The following is a 22,178-nucleotide window of genomic DNA, read 5'->3' as shown; positions in this document are numbered from 1 at the left end:
ACAGTCGTTCTGCGACTAATGGACAAGTATAGTAACCAATCATAGTATCCAAAGTTTTAAGGACAGCCCCCACATAAACCAATAGGATCAATCGATGGGTTGAACTTTACGTTTGGGAGGATCGACTGGAAGGTTGCCTTTGTGCTGATAACTGCGGGGATCTGTAGGTAAGCGGTTTCACTTACCGAAATGTCTTTTTATATCCGCAGTTTGCTTCATATTTTGGTCCAGATATGCATCTTGACCATATTAACCAGCAATGGTAATTTAGCCAACGTTGTGAGTGTTTACAGTAGCGAGTTAGCGAGCTAACTAGCATGCCATTATTCAATGGTCCTATAGCTAGCTAGCGAGTTGTTCACTGGCATGCGCAATGGCAGTGATAGCTAGGTTGTGTAATTTTAAACCTTTGATATCTGTTATCAGTTATAAATTAGCATGTAATTAGATACTCACGTTTACAAAAAAACACAGATACGATATTCACAATTCAGCATACAGTTAAGTTTATTAGTCACTTAGATTATAAAATCAGCTCGCTGGCTCTCTGCTGCCGGGGTCTGGGTTAGCAGCAATCGTCAGACATGTTTTTGTTAGCTACGAAAGCAGAGCGACAGAGTAACGGCTACAATGTGGCACCTCCGTTGTATTAGGTAGCTAACTGTTGTCGTGCTACATGTGCTAATGTTGGATCGTACAAAGCTGACTTGATAAAAGTGAAATGTACACCACAACGTACATCATAGAAGTGTTCGTGGTTTTTGGACTTGCTGGCCAGCCACGGATCTGAAGCTAATGTATGAATAAAGCGCCATTGTTTGTGACTCTACCACTTGGTCTCACTGTAATGCTTACGACTGTGCTTCTGATTCTGTCTTTATTTCTTAGTGATTGAATGGATATAACCAGGTGCTCGGAGAAATGGGTAAAACCAGAAAAGGTTGTTATACTGTGCAGTTATCATACTTGTGTCATCATTTTTTTCCACATATGAAACAAAGACATCGCACATCGCATCTTTGTGTTTGTTTTAAGTATGCTGGAAACAGGTGCATCTTACACTATTACTGAATAATTCGACCAGAAAATACGCTCGCTTTGACTAGCTAACTTGCAGTGTGGACTAATTAAATCTAAGATTGGGAATTTTAATATTAGAAAGTTTACTTCACATATTCATTTCGTTGATACGGAAGAAATTCGAAACTTAACAAAGAACGTTAATATGAAAGACTGAGTAAAACATGCAGATGTTTGGGCGTGTTGAAAACTGTTGTACCCCAGGAGAAGAGTTACTTTAGAGTATATTTCGGGTATTACCATTTGGAATGATCTCGTCAAGGAAACGGTTTCAGCCAGGAACAGATGCCGTGCTCGTAAGCCTTTGAATATAAAATGGGCAGTTCTTTTGTGATAACGTCAGGTCGCATGGTTGATTATGCATGCTGTGCTTTGAATGAACGAACGGCGGAACGCAGCACTGAATAACACCAAGCTCATAATTGAGTTTTTGTTTCTTTGAGTTTATGTGATGCTGACATATATTTAGTTGAACGGCATTGGTTCAAACTATGTAATATCCATCCATTATTGAGCTGTTGATGAACTTGCTAAATACGTCTTTCATTATCTCTCAAGTGTAAAACATTAACATTGACCTGAACATTTTCTGAGTGTAATTCTAAAAAATCTCTCTCCTTGCACATTTTTGCATTTTGAGTTTCTTGAATATATGTCTCTCTTGCCTGACCACCCCCATCCCACCTCCCTGTCCCCAGGAGAGGCCCCTGTCTTCCTCCATAATGCTGTCCAGTAAGAAGTCGGACCCGGGTTCGTCCTCGTCGTCCGCCCCTGGGGCCGGGACTGAGCGGGCCAGCGAGACCCCGGCGGCAGCTCAGACGGGGGCCCCCAGCTCCACCCCTGGCTCCTCCGAGGGCGGGGCCCCCGCCGATCGCTCCCTCAAGAAGAAGGAGCGGGCGTCGCCCAGCGGGGAGCCCGGTGGGCCCCCCATCTCTCACACACCAGGCACCGGGGGTGTCGACCAGGACACAGCCGAGGGCCGCCGGACCAGCCGCCGCAAAAGAGCGAAAGTAAACACCTACAGCTCCTATGCCCCAGCAGGAAGTGCTCACAGCGGGTCCCTGCTCTATCCATTACATTACACTATATTACATTCATTTAGCAGACGCTCTTATACAGAGCGATTTCCAACACAATAGAGCATAAGCGTATCCATTCAAGTTGAAAGTGTATCCATTCCATCACACTTCTTCTCACACTGTCTCTTGGACTGCATAGTGATCACAGAGATCAGCAAAATGCAGAAATACCCTCTCCGTGTTACCCATAGGCCAGGGCTGGTCCCCCATTATCCTTCCTGAAACAATCGCAAATCAGGAGTTATGCCGGGGAGCTAGTCAGACTGAAATGTGGCGTGCTGTTTGAATACCTAACTGTGTCCATACTACATCTACAAATGCAATGTGCCACACATGTGTGCCTTGAAATATTTTATTGCCAACCTTTAGCAAAACCCTCACCTCATGGGACTTATGGCACCTCAGTATTAATTTGATAATTAAACTGAATATTAATATTAATGATTATTCCATGATTTAGCACAGTGCTGTGCCAACTGGAGTATGCACTCGTCATGCTAAAAAATCCAGTTGAATTTAACAGTGTTATGATTTAGGGGAAGAGCAGAGAATGTGGTCCAGGGGATGCTGGCAGGGCTGCTGACCCAGGGTGTGGTTTTAATGAAGCGTTTAATGTGCTTCTTGCTGCAGGTGGAGTACCGCGAGATGGATGAGAGCCTGGCCAACCTCTCCGAGGACGAGTACTACTCCGAGGAGGAGAGGAACGCCAAGGCGGAGAAGGAGCGCAAGCAGGTGCCCCCGCCCCCTGCCCCGCCTGTGGAGGAGGAGAACGATAGCGAGCCCGAGGAGCCCTCAGGTGAGCTACCTGTTGCGGGACTTGGGATTGCAACAGTGCATTGATAAGGTAACGGACGAGGCCGGGGCTTTCTTGCACTGAGAACCAAGACGACTGTTGCAGTGGTTGGAAAGTTTTGGTCACCTTGTTTTGTCTCTTAGTTGGATTATTGGCCTGGTGAAGTTACAGTGCGAGAAATTATCATGGAAACATATTATTTAAGCATTTAAATTGCAGGTGTCAGGACTACTGAAACTTTGGCTTTGGTATGTATGGATAACATCAAAAAACTGTAACCTGTGTAAGTCACTCTGGATAAGTTATATACACACAGTATATAAAATATAAATTCTTTCAGTAGGTCACTGTAAATGCTTGCAAGTTACACCCAGTGTGTGTAGTTTCAGGGGGGCCTTATGGTGTTTGGTATCATTTTACTAGTTGCTGTAATTAATGAATATCATCGTGTGTAAGAGATCAAACGGGTGTTGATGAGGTTAAGGTACAAAGAGACCTATGACCCATACTGGATGTCAGTCCTCTTAGACTTCCATTCGATTGCGTATAGTGGTGGACCATGTGGCAGTGTGGCTGTAGTGCTCACAAGGGTGTGTCTCTGGATGTAGGTGTGGAGGGAGCAGCCTTCCAGAGCCGTCTGCCTCACGACCGTATGACCTCACAGGAGGCGGCCTGCTTTCCTGACATCATCAGTGGCCCCCAACAGACACAGAAGGTCTTCCTATACATCCGTAACCGCACGGTGAGTACATATGAAGACATACTGACACATATACTTAAACACATACATACTCACACACACATATGCACTCAAGCACTCATACAAATTCTCACAAATACACACACATACACGCACACAGACATTTTCTTGGCCAACTTGAGAATGCACGCAGTGAATTAGTTGAGTATTATGTTTTAACAAGTAGTTGGGGCACAGTTAATTGATAGCTGTCTATGTAAGTAAGCACGGCATATGTGAGGCTATGTGTGTACCCACACATACACACAATCATAAAGTGGGGGCGGTGCAGAATTTCACATTAGAGAACGTAAAATTTGAGAAGGTTGCATGGAGCCCTGGATTTAAGCAGAAGGCCTTATGTGCCTCCTGTGGGGTTGTTTTGTTTGGAAATGAGGAAGTGCAAGGAAACATATGGTGAAGCTGGTTGAGTTGCTTTGTTACCTCACTTATGTGGGGAAGAAGGCATGAGTTGCCACAGCAAAGAGCTCGCAGTCTTTATTATTATTATTATTATTATTATTATTATTATTATTGGCATTTAGCAGACGCTCTTATCCAGAGTGACTTCCTTTGGTTACAGTTTTTTACAGTGTTATCCATTCATACAGCTGGATATTTACTGAGGCAAATCCGGGTTAAGTACCTTGCCCAAGGGTACAGCAGCAGTGGCCCAGCGGGGAATCGAACTGGCAACCTTTCGGTTACGAGTCCTGCTCCCTGACCGCTTTACTACACTGCCACCCACTGCCTTTACTCATTTCCTGGATGTGGTATTATGTGATTGATGTGGACTGGATAGAGAATCATGTGACTGTGACATAGATTGGATGGAGGGTCCTGTGACTGATACAGACTTTCCTCCATGTTACAGCTCCAGCTTTGGCTGGACAATCCCAAAATCCAGCTAACATTCGAGGCCACGGCACAGCAGCTGGAAGCTCCTTACAACAGTGAGTATGCGTGGACATTTAAATGCTCGTTTATTTTAATCTTTATTTTATTTTAGCAGTTGTATTCCCAGTACAGCCAGTTAAGTAATGAACATAATAAGATTAGGAAATAAAAGTAGATTAACCCCTGCGGTGTATTTAGCTGCATATACCCAAGGTACCCAGTCAGTGAATCGGATGAAACTATATTACTTAGGCTGGAACCCATCTTAAAATGCAATGTGAGGGGAAGGAGGTGTATTTTACAGTCATTAACTGGCCTCTTGAGCAGCACCTAGCATCTTTCCAGTGTGTTATATTTGTCTGCTCCAGTTCCATTTGTCTGACTGGTTGCTTTTCTCTCAGGTGATGCAGTGCTGGTCCATAGGATACACAGCTACCTGGAGAGGCATGGGCTCATCAACTTTGGCGTCTACAAGCGAGTCAAGCCTCTACCCAGTGCGTACAGTCACCTCTAATCCTGCACCTGCACCTGGAGACCAACAGTACACTGTGTCTGGGATTTGCATGCATGATATAATATCTGTGTATATTTATTCCATCGTCATTTATTACAAGGGTGAATGTCTTCACCTGTGATGCGATTGAAAGACAGAAAGCAAAAAAGTTTTGGTTACAGAAAATAATCCACGTCAACCTTAATGTAATTATTAGAAGAAATGTGAAAAAATGCCACTGAGTTTATGAAATGCACTTTAAGTTTAATATTGAATTCATTACTCATCACTGCCCCACCCAAGGAGTTGGATAGGTCCTGAAAGTGTTGATCCTTGTTGATCAGCATCCACCTTCTCCACAAAACGGTTAGGCTCAGATTTATGGGTGGGTAAACTGATCCTGGATCTGCTGTATAAAGATGTCAGACCACACTGTATCCACTGAACCAGGGTGACTTAAGTAAAATGTCTGATCCCCTGTTTTTCTCTCGCTCTCTCTCTCCCCCTCCCTCCCTCCCTCTCTTCCTCTCTTCCTCTCTCTGGTCGCTTGGTGATGTCACAGCCAAGAAGACGGGGAAGGTGATCGTCATTGGTGGGGGCGTGTCCGGGCTGGCAGCGGCCCGCCAGCTGCAGAGTTTTGGGATGGATGTGACAGTGCTGGAGGCCAGGGTGAGTAGCACAGTCTGCTCCATCCCAGAGCAGGGGGCTGGTCCCTGCAGACAGTGAGCAAAGCCAGAGTCAGCGCCAGAGAAGTGTTGGTTACCAGTATGTCCATGAAGAATTGACTCTGTTTTCTGATTGCATTACAACTATCACACTTACGCAAGCAGTGGTATTTATTATTTGTTCATTTTATAAGTTTTTGTGTGAGTGGGTGCCCTGGACTGGCATAAACGGAAAGATTATTTCTGGATGATCTAAAATGGGAGAGAGTTTGTGTAGGTGATGCAGAGACTCTTTGAGAGTGTGTCTCACTGGTATCCTTTTCTCTCTCTCTCAGGACCGTGTGGGAGGCAGAGTAGCCACTTTCCGTAAGGGGAATTACGTAGCTGATCTGGGGGCCATGGTGGTGACTGGACTGGGTGAGGAACGCAGCAAGCAAACATACACTCCACATTGACATACACACACACTCATTCTGCACACACTCGCTTAACACGGATGCAGACACACTCACAGAAATAGAGCTACAGAAATTGAGTTTCACTCTTGTGGCACAGTAGTGCCTCTAAGCTCCAGCAGGTGGCACTGCGCTTCCAGTAAATTTCCTCTGCCCGGAGCGGAATCCTGAATTTTTATTGCCAACTCAGTATGCGTCAGGGATTTTAAGGTCTATCGAGGAAAGCAGAGAAACATAATCTCACTTTTCCTTTAAGCTCTTTAAACCGGTTTTGAATGGAAGCTTATATTTCATTACTCAAACGCAGAACCTCAGTCTTCAGCTCATTGTCTCAAGGCCCCATGAGGTTCAGATTTTTTTTAGACTGTGGATGGATCTGTGTGCAAGGCTGCAAGCGGCCGTAGAGGAGCAGAGCTCTGGACCCCAGCAGGGGCACTGCTGGCCTTCACCATGCTGTGACTTGCTACAGCGCTTCTCACGGTCATGTTGTCACAGAGTACCTTACAGTCCACTGTTTCCAGAGGGAATAATAATAATAATATATGTAATAATGATAAAATGCAGTTTAAAAAACAGAAAAGTGAGACTAAACAGGAGAAAAACAAAATAAATGCTTAGTCATGAGTTGTTGATGTGTATGCAGTGTGTATGAGTTGTTCAGTGTTGTGTCAGTGGCAGTGTGCCATAGGGTGATGACACAGTCTACAGCGGCCTTGTTCGTGGCTGCTGGAGGATGATCTGCAGGAACGCGAGTGAACCCTGGCGCAGGTCTGAGATCAGTCATGGCTGCCTTTCCTCCATCAGGTGGGAACCCCATGGCGGTGGTGAGCAAGCAGGTGAACATGGAGCTGGCCAAGATCAAGCAGAAATGCCCACTGTACGAGGCCAACGGCCAGGCTGTGAGTACACCACAGGGGGACCGGGCTGCCTTTACTGTTTTCCAGAACAACATAAATTCATCACATTGTATATATGTAAATGTCACACATTCAGAACCTGACGACAGTATAAAATCCACAGTGAAATGATGAAAGCATCACTGCCCCCGGTGAAAGTGTTAGCTTAGCACAGAAGTAAAAGTAGCACACTGTTCATGCATTTCTCAAACCTTATGAGTCTAAAATCACTCTGTAGCGTAGAGGATCAGAACCGGCAATCTTACCTCGCTGTCACGTTCTATAGCTCAGCACACACACCACACTGGGGTGAAACCCCTCTTATTTTATATAGTATGGACTTTTCACGTAGCCAGAGTGACTCAGCCTTCCCGTATACCTATGCTATTGGAATGTTAGCGTACCGTTGTTTGAGGCAGGCCTGGCTGAGAGGGCGTTCTCTGCCTCCTCCCCCTCGTCAGTGTCATTGTTCGGAGAGTGGAGGGTGGACTGAGTTAGCCGCTCACCCAAGCGTGTCATTAACACCAACTTTATTTCCCGGAGTGGAACCAGGCCCGAGTGTAATGTTATTAAAGCCGCAGTAAACAGTGTTACGAGAGTCCTCTCCCGACCCCTATGGCCATGCAGCGGAGGGATGTTTGAGTTTATTTTTTCCTCTCAATTACACACAGCCACACACTGCAGCCCATTTCCTGCGGTCCTTAAAGCCAAAGTGTCCAATCACTTTTATTTGTATATAAACCTGGTGGACATTTTGTTTTAGTTTCCTGCATACCTAATGTGTTTTTTTCCCCTTCTTCTCCCTCCTCTTGTTACATCTCCCCCATTGGGCTCTCTCTCCTTGTGGCGCAGGGCGAGCGATGCACTAGTGTAAGTATCTCTGTATTAATTATATTCTCGTTCTCGATCATACGCCGGCCGTGCTGGTGCACCACAGGTTGCTCAGAATGAAGGGCACACATAAATTTGGATTGGAGAGCAAACGAAAAACCTAAAGTGCAGCACTTCTTATTACCGCAGGAGTTACTGCCAGAGGTTTGTGTAGCCGCAAGGTGATTGTGCTCGTACAGAAGGTGCAAGGAAACGCGTTGAACAGAACGGTGTAATCCCAGCAGTCTGATAGTGTTGAGTTATGTTGGTTTTCTTTCCTCCTGTGTTTATTGCACCTTCTGTTACTTTCTATTATGAGATATTGGTGTTCTCTGTGCTTACAGCATTCTTATTCTGGAAGATGGCTCGTTTTCATTGCTAAGTTTGAAGTTGGATTGAGATGGGTTTGATGGTGAATATTTGCCATCTTCAGAAGGAAAAGGAAGGGAACGAAATTATAAATGAAATGTATAAATAGGTATAATAGGCTATTGTTGCTCTTGTCATCAATTATTCATATGCCAGTTCCGCGTATTCATAGTTTGAGTACATTTAAGCTGCCTTCTCTCTGTCTGGTGTAGTGTCATTGTTCGCAAATGGCAGCTGTCTGTACAGCAGTGCTCAGCAGAGCTGCCTTCATTAGGAAGTCACTGGTGCAGTTCCACAGCTTGTTTGTTGGGAGCTTTGTGAGAGTTCAGTGCTTAAAAATAGAAGAGACTGAGTGTTTATTTGCCCTCCTTTTACGATTTTGTCATCTTCAAAGGCCTTTTGAAAGCAGTGGTGATGCCTATGTCTTGCTTTGTCAGGCTGCTTTTGAAAGATGGAGCTGTTTCGGCCTGATTTCACTGCAGAGTAAAAAAAAATATCATGGAGCCGCATGACTTGCAGAATGCTGTTTAAAACACCTTGATAGTCTCATTAGTGTGTCACCCCTTCCAAGTGATGATGTCAAAAAAAACTCTCCCTTTCCTTTTTAAGGGGTTAGATTTGTACACTGAGTAGGGTTTTAGAAAGAGGTGAGAAGGACCGAAATGTAGTTTGAGGGGTATGGAGAGTGCAGAAAAGAGAGGGAGTAGGGAGAAATAAACCAGGACAATGGTCAGGGCAGAGACCAAGAAAACGTATGGGGATATGATGCATGCTTTTCCAAAATTTCCACCTCAGGTGCCCAAGGAGAAGGACGAGATGGTGGAGCAGGAGTTTAACCGCTTGCTGGAGGCCACTTCCTACCTCAGCCACCAGCTGGACTTCAACTTCCTCAACAATAAGCCTGTCTCGCTGGGACAGGCCCTGGAGGTGGTCATTCAGTGAGTGGGATTCATTGTGACATTACGTTCCAGCGTATTTATCAAACAGGAGGATCCATGTCACGAAGTAGCAACACAGATACAGTGTTCGCTCAGCTCTATGCATCAAATTGCTCTGATATACTGACTTATCTTGAATCACCATGGTCAAAAACAGAGCATCCAAATCTAGCATAGCAAAGAAACGAGCCCCAGAACCTCTAGCTACTTATTGGAGCTGTCTGAGTGAGGAAGCACAGGGGCCTGAATGCAACACAGAGCTGAATATCTGGTCAGTGTATAGAATATCTTTGGTGGCATTGTCACTCACACACAGGGTTTAACAAAAAGTTTCCTCCAGCGAGCCCAGAAAAAACTAATTGCATTCAGTTTCAAGTTACGTTTTATCTTGTGTGTGATTTCTGCTTATCCTTGTGTCCAACTACAGATCATACTATTTCTGTTCAGTGTCTTAAAGCATCTGGCTCTGATTTTAATGAAGTTAAAATAACAGCAAGTGGAGTTTTCTGCCAAGCAGTAGTTTTGCTCACTGTTGTAACGGCACTGCCAAGACAGTCAAAACTTAAAACTTTAAATGAAATTTGGACCCCGTTATTCCCACCTTACATTCCTAGAAGTTTTTTTTTTTGGAATTTGCTGGTGGACCTTCAAATTTTACAGAATGACAAAGTTGCATGACTGCACCATGGGCGTAGGCATGACATAATTCACAATTGGGCACATTTGTAATGAAAAGTTATGCACACATCTACGAGCAGTTTGATAACGGTTCACATAGAGTCCTCAAGTCTATGCATAGGAACTCTTTTAGCAGTGATTTTAAGGATAGTTAAATCATACCCTCAGACTTAAAGGGTGTCAGAATTGCATTTGTCAAATATTTTGTAACTGATCACAGGGGGAAAAGTAAAGATCACCCATTCAGGTACCTTACTGACTTAAGAAGATAATGTTAATCATGTTTTATCAAGTGCAGGAGTTCAGAACCCCAGCAGGCCTCTGTGAAGTGTAGTGCACTCACCTGTTTCCAGAGAGCTGCATGGAATGTAAAGCAGAGTCCTGTGGGCTATTTGCACAAGTGATGTCACAAAAACTCTTCATCACTGCATGTCACATCAATTCATACTTACCTCGAGTGATGGTGCCTTCACTTGAAAACGCTGTTGACATTGAGAATGTCAGCAAACTGTAGAATCCCACTTTTGAAAGGCTCTAGATATCAATGTCATGTTTAACGCTTCCTCACAACTCAGAAACACTGACTTGTGCTGATGAGAGGTTTTAAGTGTGGTTAGCCCAGTGGTCTGTTGTGTGGTCAGTGGCAGACTGGGAAGTGTATTATGCTTTGTCAACTGTTTATTCTGGGACACCCTGGGAAATGTAGGCTGCTCAATATGCAGTGTGCCCTGTAGCACTCTGGGAAGTGTAGTGTTCTCATGTGACTTCTGTCTTCTCTTCTCTTCAGACTGCAGGAGAAACATGTAAAGGATGAGCAGATTGAACACTGGAAGAAGATTGTGAAAACGCAGGAAGAGCTGAAGGAGCTGCTCAACAAGGTAGAGCTCTGTGTCATTGCACATAAAAGTGTGTGTGTGTGTGTGTGTGTGTGTGTGTGTGTGTGTGTGATCTCTGTGATGATGTCACCACTGAGACCTCCCCGTCTCATCCCCTCCTGTCCCCAGATGGTAGCCACAAAGGAGAGGGTGAAGGAGCTCCACCAGCAGTACAAGGAGGCCTGCGAGGTGAAGCCGCCCAGGGACATCACTGCAGAGTTCCTGGTCAAGAGCAAGCACCGCGACCTGACTGCTCTCTGCAAGGTGAGTGTGCATCTCTTTGGGTTGGGGGGTGGTGCAGAGAGGAAGTGGAGTCATGTGGGAAAGAGCTGGAGAGGAGAGAACAGGAAGGTAGACCAAGATGGAAACTGAATAGCAGCTCTACAAACATTCATGAAAGGCTCAGTGGCCAAGCCGGCAGTGCGGTAAGGAGTAGGCCAAAGGCTGCCAGCTCGATTCCTACATGAGACATTGCTGATATACCTGTGGGCGAGGTACTTAACCTGAATTACCTCAGTAAAATATCCAGCTCTAAAATAGATAACATGCAAAAATGTAAGACATTTAAATCTTTTGACGTAAGAGCGTCTGCAAAATGAATGTCATGTATTCTGAGCTAGGACTAACTGCAGAACAGAATGATTGCCTGACCCTTTCTCTGACCTGCGGTGTTTTTATTTTGCTCCAGTGTATCCAAGCTGCAGTGAGATGTTAGCATTCTTATTTACCTGCAATTTCAGCTCATTTGCTATTACTGCTTGTGTGTCATTGTTTTTCTGAAAACAAACCTGGTCCTCATTTAGCTAAGCCATTTTTCCCTACTCAGAGCTGTTAAGTAAGTTGTAAATCGAACAACACGTTGGATGTGTTTAGTCAAGTAATCTCGAGGTCCTGGCCTCGAGGCTCAATTCAGCCCAATTACATGCAGTCAAGTAGTTAACAGTAATTGAAAACAATAAAATGAACATGCAGGAACTATCTTGTAATCAGTCACTCCAGCATTTTTCGGTTCAAATGAGGTATTTTTGGTATTCTTGAGGTGTTTTTTCATAGGCAAGCGATGGCGCTCTGGAGAAAACCTGTTCCTGGAGATTTTCAGCTATATGCCCAAATGCCTTATTTCCCCTCATTTATCTGTCCAAATATGCATACCACTGGAAGGGGCAACCACCCTGCTCTGTCTGAGGGCTGTTTCTTGATTATTTGGGGATTGTGAACACAGCTGTTGTCAGGAGTTGTCTTTGGTCTGCTTTACCTTTGAAAACCCACTTCAAGGCGTGACTCAGGCGGTCTCCATGGGAATGGGACAAACACACACACATACACACGCGAGTGCACGCACACACACACACACACAGCTGGACTGAGAGAGGTCAGAGAAGCTCAGCCGTGCTTTTGGAGGTTTCTGTGATTAAGCGTCTGGGCCCTGCGGGTAAACTGTTCATCTGCCGCAGGTAAGCGGAGGCATTAGCCTCTGAGTCAGGCCTTTTTGACTTTGTGGCAGTGTCCGTAATCACCCCTGCATACACACACACACACACACACACACACACACACACACACACACACACACACACACACACACACACACACACACACACACACACACACACAGTTTGTTTTACAAGCACATCTGTTCCTAGAGCCAGGGCTTTTGCTGGAGGGGAGCAGGGCCAGAGATGAAGCTTTCGGTTGATAAACACTGTTGACCTCAGCCATATAATGGGAATAGAGCTGCTGTAGCTCATACATCTCACAGTGAAGTTTAAGTAATTGAAATGACTTAAACTTCATGGTTAGAATTGTGCCGTCTGCATTCAGAAATCCACTGTCCTAGACATGCAGCAAGCTGTGTATGGTAGTGTTCTATTCCAATAAAGATGCTGCTGCTTTTTCTGCTGACAGAATAGCCAGTCCACCCCGCTGATCTTGAGACATGATTGCCCTTGGTTAGTTCCCTGTTTCAGCTTAGAAAAGCTCTGCAGCCCTGAAGCCGTTGTGACTTGAACCGTCAGCAAAGCCTTGTAAGCTGATGCTGTGTTTGGGAAAGTATTTTGAGAAACTGGAAGAAAGATCTGTTCTTTCAGGAGTGAGGTCCCGTCATGCTGGAAATCCCGTCCGCCAACTCAGGCTCCAGTAGCCTGCGCTGCTTTGTAATGAAACGGCTCCACAATGACCAGAAAGTAACTGGTTGCTCGGCTCCTGGCGTGGCGGTGTGCATGGACTGTGGATTTAGGTTCACAGTGCACTTCAGCTCTGGTTTCTGTAGCCATGTTTTTGGCAGCGGTAAATCCTGGGTCCATGCATTTCCAGGGCAGGTCAAACCCTTGAATGCATTTGATTCCAAAACCTGCTTGTTGCTTGATTGGGGTGTGCTCATATTGGCAACACGCAACAAGCAGCTGCACTGAATGATAGGTGCACACAGAAATGTAAAATTATCAGCTTCCTGTTTGAGTAGGGACTAGGTCTCGTTTTTAACTTTTTGCCATTTTTGCATTTTCCATTATGCTTTCATACGCAGGTGACACCATTGTGGAAATTCATCTCATTTTGGTCCAAGACAATGGTCATGAATTTCTGGCTCTTGCTGCGACAGACAGGGTCCTGCATCCTTGGAAGGGATTTGGCTAGCATTTTGATTAATTCCTCCAAGTTTCTGTTGTTATATTCATAAAGCCATGAGTATATTCCACAAAATGCTGAGTTTTTGCAGATAGATGCTGTACAGCTGCTAGAATAGCCATCAGTACTTCTTGCCAGTACTTCTCCTTATTTCTCTCTGTATCTACTCATCCGTTGTCTTCACTGCAGAGACCCTATGCCTTAGCTCTGTCTTTTTTGTTGTGTTGTGAATATGCTTGCTGGACAGTTTATGCAATCGCGATCTGTCTTTGAAATGCCTCCACTCATTACCTTCTTTCCCTGATTTACATGCTGTTTCCGAGCCGTGCAATTTGCTGCAGAAACAAAAGCCTGTGTCAGCTTTCTTCGAGTGCACCAGCCAAGTTTTCTCAGCCCTCTCACCGTTTGGCACACTCCACATGTACAAGCTTTCTGAAAAGTGTTGATTATTTTTTGGAAAGACCCGGTCACTGTCAGTTACTTTCTCTCTGCTGAAAGTTCTGTTGTCTTTTTGTCAAGTAAATCTGGCCGATTAGCTGGATAGTATATTTCCTCAGTGGAAATGGCATTTGTTGTGCTGGCTGCTTCATCAGCTTCCGTGTGATTTCAAACATTGTCCATTTCATCAGCCAAGGTAAATTCACTGGCATCTATTAACCCATTATGTTGCTCACTAGTCAAAGCATGTCTGATCACACATTTTTCTGAAGAACTTCTTAGAGCCTTTCCTCCCTCTTCTTTTTTCCATATATTTTCTGCTCCTGAGTTATACTGTCCATATATGGACAGCATCACTGTCTAAAGGTGCCTATTAAAGCTGTCCGATTGGTGGAGTGCCCTGGCTCTGACCTGTCGACCTCTGTTGCAGGAGTACGACGAGCTGGCTGAGACTCAGGTAAAGCTGGAGGAGAAACTGCAAGAGTTGGAGGCTAACCCACCCAGGTAGGCCCAGAACCACACCCCAATCATCCACCCACCCCACCCTCCTACCTGCCCTAACCCTTAGCCCGGTCTGACCCTCACCCTACCCAAGCCCCTGCCAAGTCTTCTCCTGCTGTCTTTCCTTTGATGTTGAATCAGAAATACTTGACAAAGCATGACGACCACATCCCTGAACAGGGCTTCAAATGTTATCACTGATGATGATGATGACGATGATGATTATTATTATTATTATTATTATTATGACAGTTTTTTGCCCCATGTTGTGAAGCAGTCCTAATGAGACAAGGTTTTGGATTAAAGGTAAAGAAGGTGCACTGATCCCTCTTTCTCTTCCCCCTCTGTTCATTCCTCCTTGGAGCAGTGATGTGTACCTGTCGTCAAGGGACCGGCAGATCCTGGACTGGCACTTTGCCAACCTGGAGTTCGCCAATGCCACGCCGCTCTCAACCCTCTCTCTGAAGCACTGGGACCAGGTATGACTGCTGTCCACTCTGAGAGGAAACGGCCCTCAAGATCAGTGTCATCCTGTTTCAAAACACACTTTTTACCTCTTGAACCTAATTCAGAGTCGGCGCCTAAGATGCAGTCTGTCTCAACTCTTTAAACCACTGCCTCAGGCATCCCCCCCAACTCTATCAGTCTCCTTGGCCCTCCCCCACCCCGGTGGTTTCACTGAATGACCGAAAATAGCCATGACATCAGAAAGTACACAATAACAAACACACAGCCTTGTGACGCCAGTAGCGGTTGGTTTCAGTTACAGGGAGCTGGTGTGGTCCAATGAGGGGGAAACTGTATCCCCTCTCTGACTTTGCAACAGCGCACTGTCCTGTCACCCGACGCAGTGCTAGGTCAGAGAAGCAAGGGGAGATTACCCCCGGATACACTGCGATGGCTGCCGTGCAGGTGTCCTGAGCTTTCTCACTCACTCACCCTGTTCCTGCGTCTGCGTTTCTGTCCCTCTGCAGGACGATGACTTCGAGTTCACAGGAAGTCACCTGACTGTGCGGAATGGGTACTCGTGCGTGCCCGTGGCGCTGGCCGAGGGCTTGGACATCAAGCTGAACACGGCCGTGCGGCAGGTCCGGTACACCGCCTCCGGTGAGTCCGAGGGGGAACCGGGTCGGACGGGGCCTGCCAACGACTCGAGGCTCTGAGGCCTGCACCAGCGCAAAAATCGCTGGCTTCATTTCAACCAGATTTAGCCCAACTATCACAAATTAAAAGCCCAGTACTAATCACAGGCTTTGGAGCCTTCCTGAGGCAGAAGTGCCAGGGAAGGAATTGTATTTGGGACTGAGGTGGATTGGAATGGGAGTCATTAGCAGCATGACAGTTATTGCAGAGCACTTTTTGTGTGGCTGTCTGGATATTTGTGTGGCTGTCTGCTTTTGTGCGTGTGTGTGTGTCATGTGCCTCATGTGCATGTCTGTGGAAGCGTGTAACAGGCCTGCTTGTGTTTCCACAGGTTGTGAGGTCATCGCTGTGAACACCCGCTCCACCACACAGACGTTCATCTATAAGTGTGACGCAGTGCTGTGTACACTCCCTCTGGGCGTCATGAAGCAGCAGCCGCCCGCTGTACAGTTCGTGCCCCCCCTTCCCGAATGGAAGACCTCCGCTATCCAGAGGATGGGCTTTGGCAACCTCAACAAGGTACACCCCCATGTCTAACCGAACATTCACCCCCATCCTAACCTATCTCTCCTGGCTGAGACTCCATGCTTGGAATGTCTTTCGTAGGTTACAGTGACTCTGATTAGCTGTTTAACAGGACATCGTAGGGTGTGATGTGTAGAAAGGGGGTGGAGTCACTGGTCATGTGGCCAGCATTATATGTGTGAGACTCTGTAGGTGGGAAGCCCAGGAGATGGATTGGCCGAGGGACCCAGCAGCTTAATTAAAATATGAAACTGAAAAGGCAAGAGAATGAAAGGAGAGAGCCATTTCTCTCTCTCTCTCTCTCTCTCTCTCTCTCTCTCTCTCTCTCTCTCTCTCTCTCTCACTGTTTCTCTGTTTCTCTATCTCCAGTTCAGTTCTGTCCACTGAGCTTCATTGGAGTGACAAACATCACTCCATACATTCATGCTGCTAAAACAAAACAAACAGTTAACTCTCCAGAAAAGGAACAGGGCAGTTTTGATTGGTCCTCCTCAGGTACAGAGCGCTCACTGGTGGTGTGTCAGGCTGTGGCTTTGGGCTTCCTGTGGGCCTGTGGGCCTTACCCCAGCATGACTGACATCTTCCCTGGACTAGTCATCTGTATAAATTGAGAGAGGGAAATGCTAAATTTAGTAAAGTATAAGTCTCTTATTTGGCAGTATTTCTCACAGTGAAGAAAGTCTGTCTCAACCAGTCCTGTACTGCAGTGACCTCAGAGTCTGTCCTTGTAGGCTAGCCCTGTTTGCCAGTGTCAGCCTTTTTCTATGGTCAGGCTGTGATAACAGACTGTGTTTGGTCAGGACCTGCTTTCTGTTTGACAGCTACCAGGTATTCTGCCAGTGTGTATTTTCCGTTTTGGGTCGGAAAGCACTCTAGCATTCTGTAGTGTTTTTATTTCAATGGTTCAGATTGGAGTGTTTTTAATGTGGTTTATAGTTTGCCTTATTGTAATTGGAATTGTATTTGCAGTACTGTTCTGACGCTGACCAATAACGCTGTTGCTTGCTTCAGTTAGCTTCAGCACCAGCTGGCTGAGGGGACTCTCTTCTCTGGTCTCTCTCTCTCCCCTCTCCCTCTCTCTTTCTCGCTCTCTCTTTCTCCCTCTCTCTCTCTGTTTCTCTCTTTCTCTCTCTCCATCTCTTACATGCTCCCTTATCCTCTCTCTCTCTCTGTACTCTGCATCATCCTCTGCAGAGACTCAATTCCCTAATTTGTCTGCAGCAGAAAAATACTGCAGTATTATGCAACCCAGGGCGTCATGCTGTGTGTCAGACAGCAGAGGGCGCCTCCCTCATTACTTAACCTGTTCACACGTCTCACCAGTCATTTCTGCAGACAGCTCTATCCAATGTGACAAAAGGGCACTGCGCATGGACTCCAGGAGAAAAAATGCTGTGGCAAGGATAACCTTTTAATTCAAAAGGTTATTCAATGTTTTTATCGCAGTTTAAAAACACAAAATTAGAAATTGTATCAAAATATTTTATAGTATTTGCATTTTTTTATGTGTTCCACACAAAACATTAATGTATTCTTACATATTACAGGGATACCGTAGCCCTCTCTGCACAGCTGTGTTGCTTGAGCTGCAAATTCACTTTCTCATGGATGCAGTGGTAGACTAGTGTCCCACCCCAAATGACATTTAATGACCCCACAGTCTAGAGCCCCACCAATCCTCCACAAGACTCACTGTGGCTTGCTCATCCCCTGTTTCATTCATGAACATTGTGAAGGAGGACAGGATGATGACCCCTCGTGAGAATATTGTCTTCTCTACCAGTTTCTCCTCAGAATTGCCCCAAACCACAAGAGCCTGTTGCTTTGTGAAGAGCTGTAACTGTGTGTCTGTGACAAAAGTGTTGTACATAATTCTCCGTGTTGCTTTATATGATGATGTGCGCCCTCCCTGTCACTAGGTGGTGCTGTGTTTCGACCGTGTGTTCTGGGACCCCAGCGTTAACCTGTTCGGCCACGTGGGCAGCACTACTGCCAGCCGAGGGGAACTCTTTCTCTTCTGGAACCTTTACAAGGGTAAATGAAATTGGCCAGTCAGCTGTGATGGCACATGATTGTCCCCAGTTCCTCACTCTCTGCATGTGTTGTAATTGCACGTCACATTAACGCGTCATACACAACTGAAATGCATCAAGAAGAAGGAAACAAATGTTGATGTGAATTACTGATACAGCAACTGAAACGGCTAAATTGAAAACAAATTGTTAAAATCACTTATTCAATTGTTGTAAATGCATGAAGCTGGCTACGTTGTTAGATCTGGAATGCTTTACTTTTTGAACCCATGAGTTGTGAGGGGGGTTGTTTGTGGGTTTAATTCTCAGATGAGTAACAGCAGTGGGGAAAGGCACTGTGTCCAGTGTAAGGTTAGGGGATGCAGCCTGGCGTTCATGCACACACTCAGTGTCTGTGTCACTCTCCCCTCAGCTCCCATCCTGTTGGCCCTGATGGCGGGGGAGGCAGCCGGCATCATGGAGAACATCAGCGATGATGTCATTGTGGGCCGATGTCTCGCCATTCTCAAGGGCATCTTTGGTAGCAGCGCTGTGCCCCAGGTGTGTACGTGCATGTGTGTACATGTGTGTACGGGATGTCTCTGACTTCACCGCTGAGGAATTCAAGATAATTCATTGCACACAGTACATGACCACATAATATTTTCCCAAGATTTCTCATCTTAAAACGTAGCCTCTTGGGGCAACTGATGTCATTAGAAAATGTGTATTTCAGTTTTATTTAAATGTCATACTGATGGCAGGAGATAAATTGTCTTAGTTTTCTGACAGCACTTGAACAGTAAACCTGCCTGTTTCTTTGATCTCCGCAGCCCAAGGAAACCGTGGTAACGCGTTGGCGGGCTGACCCATGGGCTCGTGGCTCATACTCTTACGTGGCAGCGGGTTCCTCCGGCAACGACTATGACCTGATGGCCCAGCCAATCACACCAGGCCCAGCTATACCGGGGGCCTCTCAGGTGAGAGCGGGGGGAAAGGCAGTGGGTACATAGGTACCATCAGAGGGCCTGCTTCCCCTTTGAACCTTTGCTAATGCTTTGCCTCTAAGCCAATGATGCATCTCGACTGCTATTGCACAGAGTCAGACCAGTCTTAAATCCAGGCCTGCTCCAGCTGAATTGTGCCCACATCACATACAAAGTTGAAATAAAGTTTACAAAGAATTACCAGCTGCAGCACAGGGCATTCTTGGTCAGCTCCTCGCTGAGTCACCGCTGTTGTAGCCCTGGGCGAGGTACTTAACCTGTATTGCCTCAGAATTTACATTTTATCCATTTTTACAGCTCGACATTAACTTAAGTACCTCTGATTAAGTCTACTAAAGGAATGTAATGTAGTGAGTGACCCTCCACATCATCTATCTTTACAGCTATATATTTTACTGAAAAATAAGTGACATATACAAGTACCTTGGAATTTTCTGGTGACAAGCCGTGCACCTTACCACTGCCAGTGGAGTTAATGGTTGCCAGCTTGGTTTTGATCATTTTGCTGTGGGAGTGGGGGCAGCGCTGTGGTGTTTGTGTGTGTGTGATTCTTGCTGTTCTGGTTTCCCTCAGCCCGTCCCCCGCCTGTTCTTCGCCGGCGAGCACACTATCCGGAACTACCCGGCCACGGTGCACGGAGCATTGCTCAGCGGCTTGAGGGAGGCGGGACGCATCGCCGACCAGTTCCTGGGGGCCATGTACACCCTTCCCAGACAGGCCACGCCCACCGTCAACCCTCAGCCCTCCCCCAGCCTCTAGATGCCCCGCCCACAGCCCTCACCGTGGCAACCAGGACTGACCCCATTAAAGCATGCGTGCGTGTCTCCAGCCATCCAACGTGGCCGTCTCGGCTTCATGTTATTGCAATGCTGGCGCACCTCATCTTCAAAGACTGAGCCACCATGTGTCACGTGTCTTAAAATGCTTAAGGATTTGTATTTTTTTTATTTGTAGTCTCTTTTTTATTTTGCTGTCACCTTCCTGTATGCCATGACTTGCTCTGGTGGTTTAGCTCATTGTCGTGTTGGGTGAGAGTTAGCTGACTGCCTGAGGCTGGGTGGGGCAAACTAAGAAGGCTCTCTCCTGGGGGACCCACTGGCCCTCCTAGCCTGCTGTCACACCATTTCAGATCAGACCTTCATAACACATCCCATTTGTCAGAAAGGGAAGACTCACCTCTGTGGAAAGGGTCTGGGAAGACATTACACAAGACCAACTGTAGATCCAAGCATCCAGCACCAGCGGATGTCTGCAAGTCTACACAGCCTAGAGGAGGGTGGCCCTGCCTACGCCACACTCATGCTAGCATTAAGAAAGGATGGGAGAAAGGAGTTGCATCAGGCCATCTCATTCGTCAGGGTAGCTGTTTTAAAGTGGGATGGGGTTGGAGGCAGTTCTCTATGTACATTGCTCTTGACACATTTTTTCCATTGATGTGTGTTTTTATTACTTTCTGATGCAGATGAGATGTTTTTGGGTGTAGGCTGTAAACCCTTTAATATTTTGGTTACCTGTAGAATCTTAATATATAGGTCATATAGAAGTCCAGCGCCCCCTGTTGGCATTATCTGCCTAACACTTGAATATTGCTTAGAATAAGAAACAATAGTCTGATTTCTGAATGTGTGAGGGGGATATACATTTAAAGTACAAAAAATTAAAAAATGTTTTGTTATCCTTTATTACCAGTAGGGCCTCGAAGTGCTAAACGTTTTTGTTGCTGTCATTGCATACATTTTTTTTTATATTTGTGAAATTTTGGGTATAAAAAAAATAAAACACTCCCAAGGTTTGTTGTTTCCTTTTTGTTTGTTTTTGTGAACTTTCTGTGGTTGAAAAGCAGTTCCTGCCTGAGACTTGTGTTCGCATGCCTCTTCAGGAGTGAAAACATGCTCCGGTGCTCAGGCTCACAGGAAACAGACAGACTCACGCACCGTGACAGTGGCACAGTCATCACGAATCAGACTGGGGGTAAACGCACAGACTCTGAGAGGGGAGCATACTTAAAGAATCAGTAAGAATAAAATGATGTAACTGAATGATATGAACCAAATTTGATTTAGCTATGGATTTATACATTGAATATGAATACATACTGGACGTGAGTTTTGGAAGGGTTGTGTTCTGGAAGTTACATAGCAACTTAAATGTACGGTGTATGAGTGAAATAAGAATATGTATATGCAAGTAAGAATATGTAGGTATCTCCTACTAGCCTTGTGCTGGTGCACTGTGTGTTCAAACTGCACCATTTGACACTGTCATGAATTCAGCGAGTAATGTTTATGCCCTACACATCTCAGATTTTTTTATATTAAGGGGGCCAACAGAAAATTTAGTTTATGTATGGAGAGTGATAGGTAAACCAAGGACTGCCTGTATTATAGACATTTTTGTGTCATTTTCTTTATGTGCTATGTTGGCCAGGAAAAAAACCTCTGAGTTAATACTTCATCATGTGACAGGTGTGTTTCTCTCTACCCATGTTCTGATTTGCCTAATTCACCCACACCTTTGCTTATCTGTTAAAGTCTCTCCTGTTTCCCAAGGCCTAGTACATGCTCTGTAGAACTGGTGTGGTTTCTTCTGCTGGAATTCTAAGCAAAACACACAAGTACACACAGAAGCAAGACCATGTTACCATCCAGTTGCTTTTTTTCTTTTATTTGAATACAATATAGTCTGCTGTACAGTTGGCAGCGTTTTTTGAGACCTACATGCAGAGCTTTGAAAGGTTAAACATGCACAAATTATTACCCTAGGATGGAGGTGCGGCCTGCACAGTCAATATGGGCATTGCCAGCACAGAAGCTAGGAGCTGCTATGCCCCGGACCCTTTTGTTCGTATTCAGATACAGATACAGGATGTACAATTACCTCACTTCCTCAGTCGTGCCAACTCTCCTGCGTATCCATTCACAAACGCTCCATTTAAAGGAAAGAAAAGGAAAATCAGCCAAACTGCGGCGTCAGGTCAGACTCCCTTGCTGGTTTGGACACGCCTGTGTTGCTTTTCTGTGCGTCACCGTGTATGTGAGTCTGTGAGCCTGTAACTCTGTGCTTCTCTGTGTGTGTGTTTGTACAGGCCCGAACTTCTCTC

The 22,178-nt window shown here is 45.7% G+C and overlaps 1 protein-coding gene across 3 annotated transcripts; it reads left to right on the top strand.

The window, feature by feature from the left end:
* The first annotated feature begins 104 nt into the window (after nt 1–104).
* Nucleotides 105–20,852, top strand: kdm1a (lysine (K)-specific demethylase 1a). Of its 3 annotated transcripts, none has more exons than XM_036542869.1 (22): nt 105–167; nt 889–940; nt 1,779–2,090; nt 2,790–2,955; nt 3,561–3,694; nt 4,566–4,644; nt 4,990–5,082; nt 5,644–5,750; nt 6,082–6,163; nt 7,006–7,100; nt 7,950–7,967; nt 9,132–9,274; nt 10,740–10,830; nt 10,957–11,091; nt 14,321–14,394; nt 14,759–14,870; nt 15,366–15,498; nt 15,866–16,053; nt 17,979–18,093; nt 18,505–18,632; nt 18,905–19,051; nt 19,652–20,852. In XM_036542869.1, the coding sequence occupies exons 2-22, from the start codon at nt 896–898 to the stop codon at nt 19,835–19,837; spliced, it is 2,583 nt and encodes an 860-aa protein (XP_036398762.1). In that variant the 5' UTR covers nt 105–167; nt 889–895; the 3' UTR covers nt 19,838–20,852. The 3 variants fall into 3 exon arrangements, with proteins under 3 accessions (XP_036398762.1, XP_036398761.1, XP_036398763.1); XM_036542868.1 differs by having other exon boundaries at nt 2,787–2,955; XM_036542870.1 differs by lacking the exon at nt 889–940 and having other exon boundaries at nt 2,787–2,955.
* The last annotated feature ends 1,326 nt before the right edge of the window (nt 20,853–22,178 follow it).

This window comes from Megalops cyprinoides, chromosome 12, assembly GCF_013368585.1.
Source record: "Megalops cyprinoides isolate fMegCyp1 chromosome 12, fMegCyp1.pri, whole genome shotgun sequence".
Lineage (NCBI taxonomy): Eukaryota > Metazoa > Chordata > Actinopteri > Elopiformes > Megalopidae > Megalops > Megalops cyprinoides.
The sequence above is the reverse complement of the archived record's forward strand: the minus strand, read 5'-3'. Positions and strand labels throughout refer to the sequence as shown.

Excerpts from the sequence above, each read along its gene's own strand:
- kdm1a (XM_036542868.1), top strand. The coding sequence starts at position 896 with ATGGATATAACCAGGTGCTCGGAGAAATGGGTAAAACCAGAAAAG. Across the intron at positions 5,751-6,081 it reads TGACAGTGCTGGAGGCCAGG|GACCGTGTGGGAGGCAGAGT; the intron begins GTGAGTAGCACA and ends TCTCTCTCTCAG. Across the intron at positions 6,164-7,005 it reads CATGGTGGTGACTGGACTGG|GTGGGAACCCCATGGCGGTG; the intron begins GTGAGGAACGCA and ends TTCCTCCATCAG.